Below are 18,533 nucleotides of genomic sequence, written 5' to 3'. Positions count from 1 at the left end.
TGGTGCAGGTGACTGGATGCAAATACACAGGACAGGACATGTGAGCTCCCTCTGTGATCTCAGAAGCCATCTGTCCTGGCAGAGGACTGATGAGGTGTCAAGAGACTAACTCTACAGATGGCCAGATCTGCTGGCCACATAACAAAAAGGACATGGGATTCTGATTAGGAGGGGTGGGGAGGGAATAGGAGAGGTCCTTCCCTGCACCAAGGCTGAAGCAAATCCAAACAGCAGAGGTTTTGCTCATACCCAGTTCATTTCCTGAAATTTCATTTTTTACAGTCTCCCTCCCACCTTTGTTTGCAAACTTCCGGCTGGATGGATAAAGGGATCCATGTGCTAGTTTTCATGCTTCATGTGAAAATTTGGGGGAGCGTTGTTCAAGTACTTTCCACTTCTATCCTCTTTTTGGTTGCAAAAAAATAAAAATAAAAAAGACAGTCCTATATATTTTCTGTGATTCTAATTTGAGGCTTTTGATGAGGTTAGGAAATAAACGCTGTGTCCCATCTCTCATTTTAAGTGACACTTATCTTTCAAGAACAGTGGCAGAACTATCAGGAACCTCAAGATGTTCCTGAGGAACTTTTATCTTTGCATTCTTGAGGTGGCAAGAGAAGCAGAGCAAGATGCTCAGCAAGGCCTCAAAAGGGGAGGCTGGGTTCCACACAGAGCACAACTGTATTGATACCAACAGTGGGGAGAGAGCAATTCATGGCTGCTCAGCTGAGCTGACTCCATTCTTCTGAGTCTTCTGGGAAATCTAGTTCTATCTTGGGCTAAGTCATAAGAAGAGATTTATTTATGACAAAGAGATCAGATGGTTAAATTTGTCATTTCATGTATATATATATGTGCACCATGTAGGTGCAATGCCCAGGTATTGGATCCCGTGGAACTGGAGTTATAGACAGCCTTGAGACACCATGTGGTACTAGGAATTGAACTGGATCCTCTAAAAGGACAGCCCATGCTCTTAACCACTGAGCCATCTCTCCAGTCCCCTGAACATTAAAATTTTTATCATAAAAAAATTCAGTATAAAAATGCACTAAAATGTAATTGCCCTGTTTTGTTTAAATGTAGCTTTATATATACACAAATTCACTTCTTACAGTATTTAAGGTATCTCTTTGGGGAAATGGGAGAAAAGAGCCTTTAGGAGGGAGCTAGTACCCATGTCAGGGTATAGCTTCTCAATACTACCCCAATGGCTTTAGTATGGCAAGGATCACACACCATTTCTGGCTGTTTATGAGATCTGAGCATTACTACAGCCCAGGAGTAAAGATTACTAAAATAGTATATGAATATAACACTGTTTAATGATATGACTTAGTCACACAGAAGAAAGGCTGTAAGGAAAGGGCAATCCTTCCCTAGTGATAAAAGCTGGATAGACACAGTACCCCATGCTAGACAAAGAGAAATATAGGAGTTTAGAGCTGTATGGAAGCCAAGGTCTGTGTGAGAGGCAGGCAGCGCAACTGCCTGTGGGGCCTGGGCAACTCTGCATCCTCAGTTCCATCCAAGGGACATCACACATAAGTAGGATGTGACATGCAGCAATCTTTGACTGCAGAGGCAGAGGGAAAGTTAGGACATAAATGTCCTCAATCACAATGTTTTGATGAAGCATAAGGAGTTAAAAGTCCATTGGTCGATAACTTCAGGCTCAGAGCACGGTCCATTTACTTCTGGGCTGGGTAGTTCACTGGAGAGTCAGCTGCAGGCCAACATCCTCTAGGACGGGAGGGTAGATGCAGAGACGCGAGGCCTACAAGCTAGACGCAGGAGGACCAGTGTAGTTCCTGCAGCTCCTGAGTTTCCTTATGTTTTAGGGAATGAGTACTTATATTTTGTTAAGCCTCCAATGTAAGTATCCTGGGCCATAATGAGCTTCAGAACTAACTCTGTGACAGTAGACAAGTTTACTTCTAGACACTTACCAAAGGTGTGTCTCTTCCTCCTACGATGCTGAGACCAAGCCCTGAGCGCCCCTTGGATATTTCTATGATCATTTCCTGGCCAGGGACAATGGGACATGTTGCAGGATCCACTGAGAGAGGAGCCTGGAAGTTACCTGGAAAGTGAAAAACACAATGATTAGCAGTAGGAGATGCAGCTCGTCTTGCACATACTGGAGCATACGGTCTATGCTTCACGTCATTCCCTTCGCATGAGGCATTATGAAGGGAAAAGCTGGGTCACCGCTCGCCTCACCCACAGGACAAGGCATTAACTCCTCAATCTGTCAACTTATCAATTTTTTTTAATTAAAAAAAACTCAAAACCCACCATGAAAACCAGCATTGAAAAACTTAAGATGACTAAATATTTAGGTCCACCAAAGCATACTGCAATGAGTATAAGAGCTATTATGACAGAAGACTGGGGTTTATAGGAATGTCACAGGCTGAGCACCCCTAACACAGATATCTGAAATTTTTGATCAATGACATGATACTATAAATGGAAAATTCAACACATGACTTCATGTGATAGGAGAAAGTAAAAATATGGACACATCCAAACAGCCTTCATATAAAACAAATGGATTCTACATTCAAATTTGGATACTATTCCCAATCTATCTCATTATGTATATGAAAATGTTCCAAAATCTGTAATATTTTTAGTCCCAAGCATTTTGGTCAAGATTATTCAACACACACACACACACACACACACACACACACACACACACACACACATGTATGCATACATTTGTGTTATAATAAAAATATGAAAACTTACTCCTAATGCCATAAAAAAAACTCTTGTTAAAAGACTTACAATATTGTATAAAGGTTTATTTATTTAGTTAAAGGTTTATTATTTTTCATAGTTTTTAGTGTTGTGAGTGCCTGCATATGTGCACTAGGGTAGTTCCCTGGAACTGGGGTTACAGATGGTTGTGAGCTGCCATGTGGACACAGGGAACCAATCCTCAGTCCTCTGGAAGAGCAGCAAGTGCTCTTAACTGCTGAGCCACCTCTCCAGCCTCTAAAGGTTTATTATTTTTAAATCATTCTTCAAGAATGCAATTTTCTAAAACAGATAAAAGCTTCTAGGCCAAGAGGGATGTTTAAAAACACCCATTATCTATTTCCAAACACGCACTTTGCGTATAACTAACCCCACTCTAGTGAAGAATTAAAACTTTCAGCGTTTTAGTGCCTGCAGAGACCTCTACAGAAGTGATCTTTTTCGGCAGCTTTGCCTTTACCAAGTGTGATCACCATGATGGTGGATGCAAATCCAAAGGGGCTGACAACAGTGAGCGCCACCTACTGGCCAGTAGTGTCTAAAGCATAGAAACCCAGAAGACCAGGATTCAAATGTGTGCTAGACTGACCTACCTATGTGATAGCAGGTATTAGCAGGCTACCACCCATAACAACAGTGTCTATACAAGTTCAAAAGGAAAAAAACAAAAAACAAAAAGAGGACAATTATATCTATATATCTATGTCTGTATCTATATTTATCTATCTATCTATCTAATCTATCTATATAGATTTGCTTTGTTTTTCGAGACAAGGTTTCTCTCAGTGGAAAATCATATTTTAAGACAGGTAAAACTTTCAAGAATTAAGATTTCAATGTCCATAAAGCTTTACTGAAACCCAGACCCATTAATTCATTTATGCTTAGTTATGCTGTTGTACCACACAGGTAGAGATGAAAAGCTGCAACAGGCTGTGTGGCCTGTGAGCTCAAATGGTGGCCATACAGTTCTTTATAGAAAAGTTTGGTTTTGGCTATGTGTAGCACACTCCTGTTATGGTGCGGAAGAACTGTCTGTATTCTGTCAATCATGTTTTAAATAAATGCTGATTGGCTAGGCAGGAAGTATAGGCGGGAAAACCAGACAGGAAGTAGAAATAATGCAAAGAGAACAGGAGAATTCTGGGAAGAAGGAAGTTGATTCCTCCCACTCCTGCCTAGACCACCGAAGCAGCAGGATGTGATCTGCCCCACTGAAAAAGGTACTGAGCCACATGGCTAACATAGATCAGAAAAATGGGTTAATTAAGATGTGAGAGTTAGCCAGAGCTAATAGGCCAATCAGCTTATAATTTATGGAGACCTATGTGTGATTTTCTTTGGGGCTAAACAGTTGTGGGGTACCAGGTGGGACAAAAACCCCAACAACAAGCAGGCCCCCGTTCATGTTACATGTACTGTTATCTTAGTACTCCTGAGACTTAGGCAGGAGGGTCATCTTGAATTCAAGGCCAGCCTGGGTTACAAAAGCAAGACAGGGTTCCCCTTCCCTGCATCCTGTTCCAGAGGAGGGGATATAAGAAGGAAGAGGAAGATTTTTAGCACAAAACAAAGGAAGTGGACCTGTGGGAGCTCTTTTTTTAAAAAATATTTATTTATTTATTATATATATATATATAATAGTCTGTCTGTGTGTATGCCTGCAGGCCAGAAGAAGTCACCAGACCTCATTCCAGATGGTTGTGAGCCCCCATGTGGTTGCTGGGAATTGAACTCAGGACCTTTGGAAGAGCAGGCAGTGCTCTTAACCACTGAGCCATCTCTCCAGCCCAGGGAGTTCTTGATTCAATAATTATGACTTGATAACACAGGGGAGCTGGGTTTAAACATACGGAAGTAGACTCAGGCACCTAAACTGCAGATTCCTATGTAGTAAAACTGGCTCACTGCTCAAGAGTGAATGAGGTAGGCGTTACTCGGCAGGACAGGGGAGCAGCGGACAAGCGTGGGTGAGGTGCAGCCTCCAGCCCGGTGCTCCAGGACTCACCCAGCACCACTGCTGTACACAGGGGACGAGCTGATCTAAAGACCTAGCTAAGATGAGCAATCCAGTGATACAGCCCCAGAAACAACAGAAAGTTTAATTTTAGAAAGATTTTTCTGTCTATTTTTGCAGTTTATATAATTCATGTTGTTTCCCACTAACCTACCAGAAACATGGCATACAGTACTGGCGCACTTCATGGCAGCTCTGGAAACCTGACTGCTATGAATGACTACTGTAGTCCCCGGAGTAGAGAGAGACAGGAAGATGCTAGAGATGGCATTTTTATCCCTCCACCCCATTGTCCTAAGTCACTTTTGAGTTGTTTTATAAGAGCTATTTTTAATTTTTAGTGTCTCGAGACAGGGTCCCTCTCCACAGCCCTGGATATTCTGTCCTGGAACTCTATCTGGAGCCCAGTCTGGCTTCAGATTCCCATAGATACACCCGACTCTGCCTCTCAGTGCTCGGATTAGCGGTGTGGGCCACCATGTCTGAGAAGATTTATTTTTATTTTATGTGGATGAGAGATGAATATTGTTTGATAACTTAAAATATAGGGCCATGAATTGCTATTACCTTGTACAAATACATGATGCACAGTAGCCAGACCCTCCTGGTCTGTATCCATGGCCAGGTTACAAGTTTGGGCACTTTAGGCCAGACTGTCTCTGCTGGAGCTGTTTAACTCCGTCACATGGCATCAGAAGAGCCAAGCAGCCGCAGACAATATATAAGCAATGCTCAATGATGCTTAACAAGGAGATCTAAAGTACAAATTTCATGCAGTTTCCATAAAATTGACTTTCAATTGTTTTCAATCTTTAAAATATAAAACCATCTCTAACTCCCGGATGAAGAGAAATAGGTGGTGGGCTACATTTCATCTGTAGTTTGTTTGCTGATGATATTCATCAATTTACCTTGACGTAAAACCAAATATACCTATGTGCTAAACTTTCTACAGAGTGACGTTTATGAAAAAGAGTGCAAGTCAGCACAGGATTATACATCCATCATTGGTGGACCTTTTTGTTTGTTTGTTTGAGACGAGGTCTGTTAGGTAGCTCTGGCTGACCTGGAACTAACTATGTAGATCAGGCTGCTCCAACTCACAGAGATCCCCCTGCCTGAGCACTGGGATTTTATTTATTTTTAATCATATGTATGTGCGTGCATGGCAAGAGCAAATGAGTGTAGGTGCTCATGGAGACCAGAAAGTGTCAGATCTCAGGTAACAGGAGGATGGGAGCTGCCTGCTGTGGGCATCTTCTGGAAGAGCAGCAGGCACTTAACCTTGGAGCCACCTTTCCAGCAGCAGCAGCAGCCCCGCCTGATGTGGGAAGTGATATATGCTGTGAATATGTTTTATTGCCATTGGTTAATAAAGAAGCTGCTTTTGGCCAATGGCTTATCAGAATAAAGCCAGCTGAAAGAGACATATAGATAGAGTAGGCGGAGTCACAGAGAAGCCATGTAGCCCTGCTGGAGAGATGCTGGATGCTGGAAGGAACTTTACCTAGTAAGCCAAAGCCACATATTAAGGGAGATGGGTTAGCATAGGATATAATAGCTAGCTAAAAGTATGCTTAAGATATTGGCCAAACAGTATTGCAAATAATACAGTTTCTGTGTGATTAATTCAAGTCAGGGTGGTTGGGAAATGAACAAGCGGCCTTCCCCCAACACCCACCCCTTGGCTTTTTACTGCTAAATACTGCATAAAAGCAAAGCGGAGATACTGATCACTTGCTTTGAAGTTCTACTTTCAACCCTCACTCTTCATCATAATTCAAGCTACAACATGAATTCTATCCTTGCCTCCTTCCATTTTCTTCTTTTTGAGACTAGACTTCCTAGAGCCCAGGATGTCCTGGAATTCACTATGTAGTTGAGGATGACCCTAAATTCCTGATCCTCCTACCTCTGTTTCTCAAATGCAATTATAGGCACCACCATGCCTGGCTCAGAATACCAACTTCTCTACTGAAAAATAAATCCTCAATGGCTTATATCAAATACATAGTGTTAAAAACAGCCTTCATTATGGTTTTGGAGACATTATCCGTGACTTAACCTTAGTCTCTGGGAGAGATTGGCAGGCAATCTATAGGCTTTAGTTTCATCAAATGCTTCTTTGGAGGGCCTTTTCTCATCTGTGTTTACATTCAGTAAATATTAGGGGATGCAGATAGCAAAGAAATAAGAAACAGTGCAGGAAGTGGGGTGTTCAAGCTCAAAAGTACGGCCGTCGAGGAGGGACACAGACCCAAGTGTCCTCCTCCTGCCTCATTCTCGGAGCATTGTGACATTTGTCTTCTCCAAAGGTTCATGAGTCGTACCAGAGCCTGTGAAGTCTGCATCTTCAGACTGACACAATGGGCTTGGTGTCAGTGGGAGCTCTTGGGAACTGACGGGGGCTTGAGCTGAATACGCTTGTTGTTTCATCTGGCAGGCAGCCTACAAAAGGAAGGAAATTTACATGAATGTCAAGAAGGAGAGAAGTAATAAGAACACTGTAAAATTGCTGTATTATTGCTAACAAAATAATGGTGAGTTTCAAAAATGTGTTTTCAGAAAACAGGGTGCTCACTCGGAGGTGGCAAAAGAAAACTAGGCTGACTTTTGTATTGTCTCCCATTTAACTTTGCTCCTAAGAAACTTATAGGGAGGCTTGATCAAAAAAGGGGGAGCAGGATATGTGTTAGATTGACTTGCAGTTTTGTGCTTTTGCTGACAACACCCCCATGAATATTAGCATTAACTAACTAAGAAGAATGAAGCACTCCATGCCTTCTCAGGAGTCACATAAAAAGGGGAGGTGGTGATGTGATTTGTCTGCTGGATTCCAGTAAGTGCCAGGCTGTCTCTGGACTCTGGAGACATCTGCTCCAGAGCCGCAATACTCCAAGATCCTGTCTGTGGAAGGCTGTTCCTCTGCATGAGGCACATGCAATATGCAAGAACTAAGACAATTTTAACCACTGTGCATTTGTATTGTGCTTTCTAGTTTTCAAAACACTATTACCTAAGTGAACACCTCAATCACAAGAACATCCCTCCATATTAGACGGTATCACCACAGAGCCAGTTAGAGGAAGAACCTGGCTGGTAATCAGTTCTCAGAGAATGCTCCAATCAGAGTACTCATGAAATAACAGCTAGGTCACGGTTCTTTTGTTTTTGTTTTTATAAAAAAAATTTAATTTTTATGTATTATTGTTAGTGTAATATCTGGAGATAAGTGGAAAACTTTATGGAGTCGGTTTTCAGCTTCCACCCACATCAGGCAGTGTCTCCCATTTTTGTGCCGTGTGCTCCAGGCCAGCTGGTCTGCCAGCTCTAGACAATCTGTCTCTGTCCCCCATCTTGCTGTAGGTACTAGATACTGCATCTGGCTTTCTTATGTGGGTTCTGGGAAAAGAAGTCAGGTGGACAAGCTTGTCAGACAGGGCTTGCATGCTGAACAATCTCAGTAGCCGATTATCATCATCTTCAATACCGACTGAATCCTTACTTAAAACGCCTTTTCCTCTCACACATTACTAACAAGAAGAGCGTGTGTGGAGGGATTATTACAAAAAAACTGGGGGGTAGCACAGTGGCTCATAGCTACTTAACTCAGGGCTCTAAAAACTTCAAAGTCACATAGACTCATACTTATCAATGTCTTTCTGGAAGATGGTCAGTCTTCACAACATCAAAGAACATACTTCAAGTTTGCAGCCCCTAATAAGCTTTGTGACTGCAGATGGCGCTTGACCTCCTATTCCGGACGTTGCTAGTGGGACAGCTGCATGTTGTGAAGTGGTTGGAAAGGTGGAAGAGGACTTAATTCCAGCAAGGCCCTGCCCCCGCCTCCGCCCCCACCCCATACATGACTGGTGAGCTCTGGTTCAGAAACTTCAGAAACAGAACATTCCCTGTCCACCAGAGCCAGCTAGTTTGGCTGCCCACCTCCATGGGCCGTTCTCTTCTGCAGTCCCAGGAAAAGCACCATCGTCTTCCAGAGGGGACAGTGCATGTTCTTCAGCAGGGAAAAGAATGGGCAGAGGAGGTTTAAAACTCCATCAAACTACAGAGATGGCTGCCGCACACCCTGAACCGGTGAGTGTCCAGAGTGCCGCAGCATCGGCAGTACTGGCAGCAAAATGCACTATTGGCATCGTAATGCAGCGGTAGGTTTTGAACTGCAAACATTTTTGGATGAGCTGAATGTAGTTATTTCTTGAGTTATTTTATTACTTTGTGCACATGGGTATTTTGTCTGCATGTAGTCTGTTCCACGTTTATGCATCAGATTCCCTGGACCTGGCCTCATGGACGACTGTGCGCCACCACGTGGGTGCTGTGGGTCAAACCCAGGTCCTCTCTGGAAGAGCACCACAGCATTTCTAAAGCTCTCTTTCTGAGGTGCAAGGGATGACACCACGGCCGCAAACACGCTAGCTAAGTATTCTACTACCAAGTGACACCCCAGGCCTACATGCATTTGTTTTTATTGAGGTGTTTAGCATACAATTTTAGAGAATTTTCAAAGGCATTTTATTTGGAAATGTTTGGAATATCAAATTCTTTCTTTTTTGGGGGGGGGAGGGGTGTGTTTCAAGAGAGAGAAAGGGTTTCTTTGGTTAGCCCAGGCTATCCTGGTACTAGTTCAGGCTGGTCTTGAACTCAGAGATCCACCTGCCTCTGCTTTCCAAGTGCTGGGATTAAAGGCATGCACCAACCAGAGTATATACTTTCTATATACTCTTGTATATGAACTGTGATATGGGAGTAAAGCAAGATAAACCCTCTCCTCCCTAGTAGTGTTTCATCACAGCAATAGTGACCCTAACTAGGGCATGTATACATACTCATATACAGACACTTTCAAGTATACGTAGTTAAAAATGAAAACAGTTCTTAAAGCATAAACTAGTACATAGAAATAAAAACCAGGATTTTAAAAAGAGGAAAAAAATTAAAAACAGTGAACATTTCATAGACACAAGCTGATAGCTTGCTGGGTGTGGGGCTCAGGGCAGACATCTCAGACTTGAGGGGAGGAGGCAGGAGTTCACAGTCAGCTATGGCTACATGAATTTAAGGCAAACCTGGGCTACATAGGGCCCTATCCACTGCTCCTCCCCCCAAAAAAACCCCTAAGTAACCAACCAAACAGTTCATAAGCTTTAGGACCTGGCACATACAAGGTATTAACTCTTCCATCCAGTGATGTCCTCAGACCTCTAGCTTGTAAAGAAAAATAAAATTCAAAATTTGAGGAACACTAAAGTTATTGTAGTTATATCTGTATTAAACTGCAAATTCTTCCATCTGAAAATTTTATTTATGGCACTGTATAAGATAGGGCAGTCTTAAATTTTAACTGCAAAAGGATGTCTTTGAAAATATTTGTGTGTGTGCTGTGGATTGGCTGTGGAGGTCAGAGGACCACTTTTGGGAGTCAGTTTTCTCTCTCTACCAGGTGAATCTCAGCGATTCAAATGAGGTCATCAGGTTTGGCAATGAGCACCTTTACCTGCTGATCCATCTTGCCAGCTCAAGCGGGTCTTAAATACCTGGGTAGGCTACCAGAACAGAATGGTGGAGAAAGGACACTTCTCCATACCTGAGTGTGATCAGTGACATTAATTGTGCATTGACACCAGGCTTTAAGACACCTTAACCTTCTGCCGGTAAGAACAGATTTGACTTTATAATCATCTCCTTTTCTTGTGGAATGCAGTTCACACAACACACTACCCCAATAGAGTAAATCCCAAACAAATTACCACACTGTCAGGTGACTCCAATGCCGTCTGTTGCTCTGCCACCGTGTTGTGCTCAACCACCTCTGACAGATCTTCCTGAAGTGTCAAAGATACAATCAGTTAGCAGCATCATAGGTCTCAATTACACCTCTGGAGCCCCCTGGGCTTTGGTCTCAAGCACTTACACAATCTCCATCCCCAACCTGGAAGAACCTGCATAAGTGAGCTCAGGCTAGCCTCTCAGATATTTTCGGTGGTCTTTCCTTCTCTATTACATAGCTTTCCTAGATCTGTGTGATGCTGAATTTTAAATCAGTTCCAGGGTTCAATTCCTGATATTAGATTCCCCACTTCCGCCTTTAAGATGCTTATCTAGAGGCTAAGAGCACACCCAATAGAGACACTGTGGGAAAGAAAAGTAAGTTAGTTTTCAGACTGACACACAGGCGTGTCAACTGAAATGCTGGCTAGAGTGTGTGTGTGTCTGTCTCCACGTGTTTCATTCTTTGTGTAGCTGGATTCATGGCTAAAGCATCATCTGATGGTTTAGGTTAAGGCATGAGCTCCCGCAACTTGGCTTGGACAAGGCCACAAAGAGACTAAAGAGATGTTGATTTGGGTGTGTTTACTCTGGCACTCAGGGGCGCTGTGCTGCACTGGGGACCAGGAAATGAGAACAGGATGGCCTGTGCCATGCAATGTTAGGAGTTTGCAATCCTAGCTGTTTGACTCAAGCAAATCTGAGTCTGTATTTGACTCTCCCAACCTTAATTCCCTGCATAATTTATAAATGGGTGTGGGTGGGGTGTTAGGTTTCAAACCTGGTGCCCTATTAACATATCAAATCTGGTGCTGGCTGCCAGGTTCTCCCAGCACCCTCAGTCCCAACCCAGAACAGCTTTGTCTTGACTAGCACTCCCCCACACCCCCAACACATACTCTTCTCCAGCCCAGAAACTGACCTTTCCCCAGATGTTCTTCCCTATAGAACTCAGACATTGCTACTTACAGCCCCCCCTTTTTTTTTTATCTCTTTGCCTCTTGCCTCTTGGTTGCTATTCCTGGTTCCCCTCCTTTATTCTCCTCTCTCCTCAGCATAGCCTGGCTCAATCTGCTGGTCAAGTTTACTCTCTAACTCTCTCAGATGTGTCTATGTCTCTGCCTGTGCTTTCCTTTACATCAATGATTAAAAAAAAAAAATCCTACCTCTTAGGAGCAGCCATGTCCTCCTTTTATTTCTTTTGTTCTCTCTCTCTCTCTCTCTCTCTCTCTCTCTCTCTCTCTCTCTCTCTCTCTCTCTCTCTCTCTCTTCTGGGGGTAATCTCACTATGGGGATGTGATTAACCAGCCTGCCTCCATCTAGGGCTTGAAAGTCATCTTTAAAAGAAAGACAAATCTCCCTTTGGAAACCACCTACCCCTGAGCTATAAAAATTCTTATCTTGCCCATATCCAATGCTGCCCTTTAGAACTCAGCCTTGGGTGGAGGCAGCTTGTTCACAAGAATAATAAAAAAAAAAAGCTTGCTTTGGTTAATGGGCCATGATGACTTGGGTTGGTGGTCTTTCTCCTCACATCTCTGGGGTTAACAGATGTTGAAAAGACTGAACAGAGGAACCCACAAATGGATTTCTCAAGGTACCTAGTGTAGGGGTAGCCCCAGCCAATCACCTTGTTTGTAGGGCGGGGTCGCCTGAGGATATTTTTTTACTAATAAATATTGCTTGTGTGCTCTCCCCCGCCCCTTCTGCTTTCCTGTTCTCCACTGGAACCTCTGGTTCTGTAAGTCTCTTTCCCAATTAAAGCTGTATATATTATTACAATTTCTGTCTGCCTTCATTTAAGCTGCTACAACCTAGCAAATATGCACATCCACTAAAGACATTCACAGTGACAGTAAGGGAACTAAAAGATGCTGGTTTCATGCTCCCAACTGCACCATCAGGCTATAGGAACCAGTCAGTGATCTGCAAAGGAACCCTGCACCCATTCTTCCACAGCCCCTATCACACCTGAAGTCAAATAAGGCAGAATATAAATCAGGTTACAGACTCATCCTGTGCCATCCGTTCTCACTGGTTTACAGCCCAAGAGACTGAGGCCCAGCAAGGATTTGGAGACTGGCACCTAGGTCTTCCATATGATAGGAACTACCCTTAGTCCCTTACGTTTTAGGGCCGCATGAATTTTGCTCATTTAGATCACTTCCATTCACTTACGGGAAAAAGTTCCTAGAGTCCATTTCACCCAATTCACTACACTTTGCTATAAAATAGATTGTCTGATATAAGATGAATTTATAATTCTTCCATGAGCCCTTGGGTAGTGCCTTTCAAACAGTATGATCAGTTCTCTGTATTTCCCCTCCCCTGCCCTGTCCCTGTGTTTCTGAGATAAGCTCTCTCTCTCTCTCTCTCTCTCTCTCTCTTTCTCTAAAAGGTTTTTCTTTAATATTTGTGAGAATAAAACATGACTACTAAATGAGTACTAAATGCATCAATAATTAAGAATTTGAATTTAAAAGCACTTAGGTAAATTTCAGGCAGGCCACCCAGGATATACAGTGAATTTGTGACCTGTGGCCTCCACTGTATGGCCTTCACAGGTGAGAGAGGGTGGTGAGGTCAATAACACTAGTGGGAATTTTGCGGAGTAAAGCCCAGGCTGTATTATAAACAGGAACCATGATGTCCATCAAAAAGCAAGTCCTTCTCTGTCACTTTGACACTGCAAACCTGCTTTAACCACCCACAGTCAACTTGTGAGGGACAATGAGGATGTCTTCTCCAGTGTTAGAGATATAAAATATGACTCTTTTCTATCAAATACTATACAATTTGTGCTTAGAACAAGGAATTAATCTTTCTTTCCCACCTTGTAAGACTTTAATGCAAATATTCTAACGCTTCCCACCCAGTAAACCTTTGCTTACCCACAGGCCACAGTTCCAGTCTAGGAATTTGAAGGTATGCAGCCCTTTCCCCTTCTTCTCACTTCCTGTGTGGGAATTATTGTCAGACTAGCCAAATGAATAGACCATGAAGTCAGTTCCAGCCAGTGGGGAAAAGACACAGCCACCCCCTGAGTTAGAATAAAACATCAGTGCATTTCCTGTTTCTGTGAGTCACTCAGTATTTGAATGCATCCTCTTGATCAAGAGTGTTGCCTTGTATAGACACTTTGGTCAGAAGCTGGTCTCTTTCTTCGCAACCCAAACTTGTTTCTAACATTAGCTATGGGTCAAAAACTGTAATTTATATATTGGTCAGGACAACTAATAACTTTGTTTTTCCTTTTTCTTAAACTGTTTTTACATTTATCTGTGCGTGTGCGTGTGTTTGAGCATGTGCACTTGCGTCAGAGGACAACTTGTGGGAGTTGGTTCTTTCTATTAAGTCAAGGGATGAAACTCAGGTCATCAGGCTGGGTAGCAGGTACTTATACCAGTTGAGCTACCTTGCGGCCCCCTGATATTTACCATTTGCAAGGGGGGGGGGCAGAAAAATATGGGTTTCGACTGGTTTGATTCTAATTAGCAGGAGTGTTTAGAAAGGTCCGGTTCCCCTCCTTTCCCTTTCAACAGTAGGAAAGTAGCAACAAGCTACCAGAAAAGGGGCTGTTGGCCAAGCCTGAGCCCCACATCTGATTAGACAGCAGGATGATGTGAGAGCAGAGGAGCCCAGGGCTCACCACCTTTTCCTACATGTTGGAAGGATGATTACAGAAATGATTACTTACAAGGGAATGATACAGCACGGGTCTGGGTGGCGGGTGTCTCAAGGTTAAAAATGCAACAGGATGGAATGATGAAATAGGATGTGTGGCTCAGCACACCACCTTCTTATACGGACTATCTTCAACTGGCTGAGAGGATGGGGCTGTGTATAAGGGGCAGTGCCAACTATGACAAGAGACTATTGACTATCTACCAGTTACGGAGGTAGTCATGCTACACATTTGTTAATGTGCACAATGGACTTTTGTGTTAGATATGGTTTCCTGTTTTAGACTGCCTGTGGGGGTGCACACCTTCAATCCCAGTACCGTAGAAGGGTCACAAAGAGTTTAAGGTCATCCATTGCTAGACAGTGAGCTGATGGCCAGCCTGGGATATAGGAGACACTGTCTAAGATGAACCAAAATCAAAGCCCAATCATCGTTTTTAGAGTTTGAGTAACTGAGATACAGGGATGACAAAGTATTACCAAGCCAGAACCCAACCCAGACACAGCCCCGCTCTTAACCAAAGCACGAAGCATGTGAGAAAGAGACTGCACTTTTTGCCAGATGGTCCTTGGTCAGTCCTGCGGAGGGATTCTGAACTTAGATTTGATATCAGGTCAGAACAAGTTGCATTTGTTAATTCTAATCTGAGATTGGAAACAAAACAGAGGCACTTCTTGGCCCCTGCACACAGGCTTAGAACTTGCTCACCTTCCAGCCACTGTACAATGGAGCTCTATTTTAAGATGATGACTTTGCATCTTAGCTCCTGAAACAAATGGACACAGCATATTTGGTGGGCGCCGAAAGCCTCAGCACAGCATAGGAGCTCCTATGGACACTGTTTTGTGCAACAAAATCAGATGTATCAGCAGATGGAACTTCAGGGTTAGTTTTTAAAAACTGGATTCTCCTAGGTGACAGTTACGATGAGAAATGGGCCTGCATGTAATCCTCAAAGCGGACTGACTCCTTTTCCATTGTTGTGACCTAGGCAATTTCTAGAATGAAGTTTATTGGGGCTTGCTTATAGTGTCTGAGGTTGGGTCTATAACCACCATGGCATGGAGCTTGGCAGTGCTTAGGAAGGCATGGTACTAGAGCAGTAACTAAGACCTAAAATTTTATCCACAAGTAGGGAGACAGACAGACAGACAGACAGACAGAGACAGCATGAGAGAAACAGCAAGAGAAGAGGGGGGAGAGAGACATTGAGAGTGCTAACTGAAAATAGTGTGGACTTTTGAAACCTCAAAGCCTACTCCGCATGGCACACCTCCTCCAACAAGGCCACACCTCCAAATAGTTCCACCAAATAGGTAGCAAACATTCAAACACATGAGCTCATGGCCACCTTTCTCATTCAAATCACCACACTCCTGTAATGAAGTGCACCTTTTCTGGACACAGTAATGGCCTAAGGGTAGACACTGAGATGAACCGAGAACAGAAGACTTCCGCTTCCAGTGACTCAAGGGAGAGGCATCAGCTCTGTTCTGGCAGAGGCTTAGCTCTAGAAGTGACGTGCACACCCTGCTGGGGGTGGGGGTCTGGCTAATAGAACAGCTGAGACACTTCTGGCACCAACTGCTCCTGAGTTGAGTGATAATTCTGTCCCTGCAGTGACTACAGGTGGAGTGGACAACATCTGAAGCCTTTAAGTAAATTTCTGCTTTTGGCTAATTAAAGTCACTAAAGACTCCCACAGCACCCAAACTTTTCTTTTAAAAGCTGGTTAAACAAACTTGAGAGAAACTATCCCTAGCCCACATATTCATTTTCATAAGTCAGAAACACAGCTCAGTGACAAATGTCTATGGACTCAACCCAAAAGGAATCCTTTACATTCTGGAATGAGTTTGCATACTGAAGAGACCAGTCTTCCCCACCACTTCCGGATCTTTCATGGAATCGTAATTTCTGTGGAAACGTGTTTCCTCTCCTGGTTCAGCTAAAGTTAAGGAAGTGACAACTCGCAGGGTGGCAGCAACACTCCCAACAACACAAGAATGAAGATGCTTAGCCAGATGTCTGCATCTGTGTTGTCACCAAAACACAAAGGAGTAAACGTCTTTCACACCAACTGTCCCAGGCTGTTAGAGAATGAACCCCAACTGTCCTTTTAATATTTATAACATCAATAATATGTGGAGGTGGGGTTTGGATGTGTTAGAAGGTCAAATTCTCAGGTTCTCAAGTAGCTGGGAGTACCTGTGTATGAGAATTGATCCCTTCTTCAAATCTGTATGTAAGTGTATATGTATATTCGTGAACATGTGTGATGTGTGTCTACCTGAATATGCACACAGAGGTCAGAGGTCAATCTCATGTTTATTTGAGATAGGGTCTATTTGTCAGTGCATATGCCAGGCTAGCTAGCCTAAGAATTTCTGGGATTTTCCTTCTCTTCTTCCCATGAGATTTGAATTTAGGGCCCCATGTTGGCAGAGCAAGCACTAACACACTGTTCCATATCTCCAGCTCTAATAATTGCTTCTTTAAAGTTATATTCAAATCCTATCTGTGACACTTATCTCTATACCTCATCTTTATCTATAAAATATGTTCATAGGGTTAATCTCATGTGAAACATGGGTTAATATTAGACTAAATGCTACCATTCCCCCCCCCCCCCCCGTATGGATTAGAATGATTCTTTCAGAGAACACAGTGAGTGCCGCAAACCTTAGCTGCCGCTGCTCTCAGCAGCTCTGGCAGTTCCTGGGTAGACTGCGCCATGGGCACTATGGTCAGCAATATGTTCAGGACATACAGGTCTTTAGACAACTGATTTATACCTGAAAGAGTCTGCGGATTTACAGCTTCCTTTGAAAGACATCACAGCCTCCACAAGTCTTAGCTTCCAGAGCCTTAATATTACACCAGCAAGCAAGGTGTCTCCAGGAAGCTAATTCTCCCACAGGCCAGCACTGAGCAGTGCTGCTTTCCAAGAAGCCCAGGACCCTGAAAGCCCCTAGTGAGGGCAAGACAGCATGAGTTCTGTGTGCCTCTCCTGTCATCTTAGTCTGTGATAGTTGACCACTGGGAATTACAACTGTAGCATTCTTCTCCCCATCTAGAAAAAAATGTTGCTAACAAGTGATTCCTTCCCAGGCAAGCACAAGTTTAAGTTAAGTCTCCTCAGTGGGCCAGTAACAGGCAGTAGGGGTGGGGTGGGGTGACATGGGGTAGAGGTGAGCAAGAGGTGTGAACCCGTGCTAAAATGTGTCCCCCTTCCATCTTGGCATTCATGAGGTTGTCTTCCTTGCTGCTCTTCTGTCTCTCTGGTTTTCATTATTATACAAGAGGGAAGGGGATGGATGAAAAAGCCAAAGGGTTTTCTTTGCATGGCTATGAAGCCGATTTGATTAGAAGTTCACTGTCGTTTTTACGACTTGCAAAGGGAAATTTATCATCTGAGCAAATCCCAAGCTGTCTCTGAGATGGTGACATAAAGAACAATGAGCTGTGAAAAATGCCACATATTTGCATGCACTTGAACTCCACATGGGCAGTTTGTACGCTGTCACAGAGAGGGGCCAGTGCTGGCTCAGCCAGTTCCCTGTTCTCACAGAGAATCACCAGACCCTTGCTGGAGTGAGGATGTGCACAGTCACACTGTTGGAAGCACCAGCCAGGAAGTGAATTCCAACAAGCCTACAAGCACTAGACAATCACTTAGGACTATGTTTACAGTTGAGTGTCAGTGCAGAGAAGATCAGGAAAGAATTTTAATCAAGTGCAGTAGCCACGCTTGATAAGCGACGTCAAAAACTAAAAGCTACATCACTGCCCTAAAAACAATTCCAAAGTGACCACAGTATCATCTAGCACATTTCTCTCCCCTCAGTTCACTACCCCCTTCCTTTTTTAAAGTTAGCCACCTCAACCTGCCATGGATCAGGTTTAAACCACAGGCAACCTTTTCTGTTTTCCCTGTGTTTATCTAACCGTGTGCAGTGCTCTCTTTAATCCAAGGACGCCACATGAGACAAAGAGGACTTGTCTCACATTTCAACAGGCTGTGAAGGTTTTAAAATGATCTTTGGGGATGCAGCTGGTTTTCCAGCTGGGCAAGAGGGACTGAAGTGATACCAGGTGGAGGGCACGGATATAACTCGGTGTATGAGGTGCTTGTAGTGCGTTTGCTGTCGATACCCAGACCCTACATAAAAACTGGGCACAGGGGCGCACATCCCAGTGCTGGGGAGGCAGGGATTGGTGGATCCCAGGGGCGAGCTGACAAGGGACTCTCAGGGCCAGTGAGAGAATGCCTGG

The 18,533-nt window shown here is 43.6% G+C and overlaps 1 protein-coding gene across 9 annotated transcripts in view; it reads right to left on the bottom strand.

Annotated features, from left to right (window-relative positions):
* The window catches only part of Patj (PATJ crumbs cell polarity complex component), a 314,603-nt gene that overhangs the window by 59,565 nt on the left and 236,505 nt on the right, over window positions 1-18,533 (bottom strand). For 8 of the 9 annotated variants that reach the window (XM_075944778.1, XM_075944774.1, XM_075944777.1 and 5 more), the window contains 3 exons: window positions 10,555-10,629; window positions 7,117-7,234; window positions 1,950-2,083 (listed from right to left, as the gene is read on the bottom strand). In XM_075944778.1, coding sequence (XP_075800893.1) covers window positions 1,950-2,083; window positions 7,117-7,234; window positions 10,555-10,629 — 327 coding nt within the window. The remainder of the gene's footprint in view (window positions 1-1,949; window positions 2,084-7,116; window positions 7,235-10,554; window positions 10,630-18,533) is intronic. The other variant, XM_075944775.1, reaches the window with a different exon arrangement.

The sequence above is a fragment of the Microtus pennsylvanicus genome, chromosome 13, assembly GCF_037038515.1.
Source record: "Microtus pennsylvanicus isolate mMicPen1 chromosome 13, mMicPen1.hap1, whole genome shotgun sequence".
NCBI lineage: Eukaryota > Metazoa > Chordata > Mammalia > Rodentia > Cricetidae > Microtus > Microtus pennsylvanicus.
The sequence above is the reverse complement of the archived record's forward strand: the minus strand, read 5'-3'. Positions and strand labels throughout refer to the sequence as shown.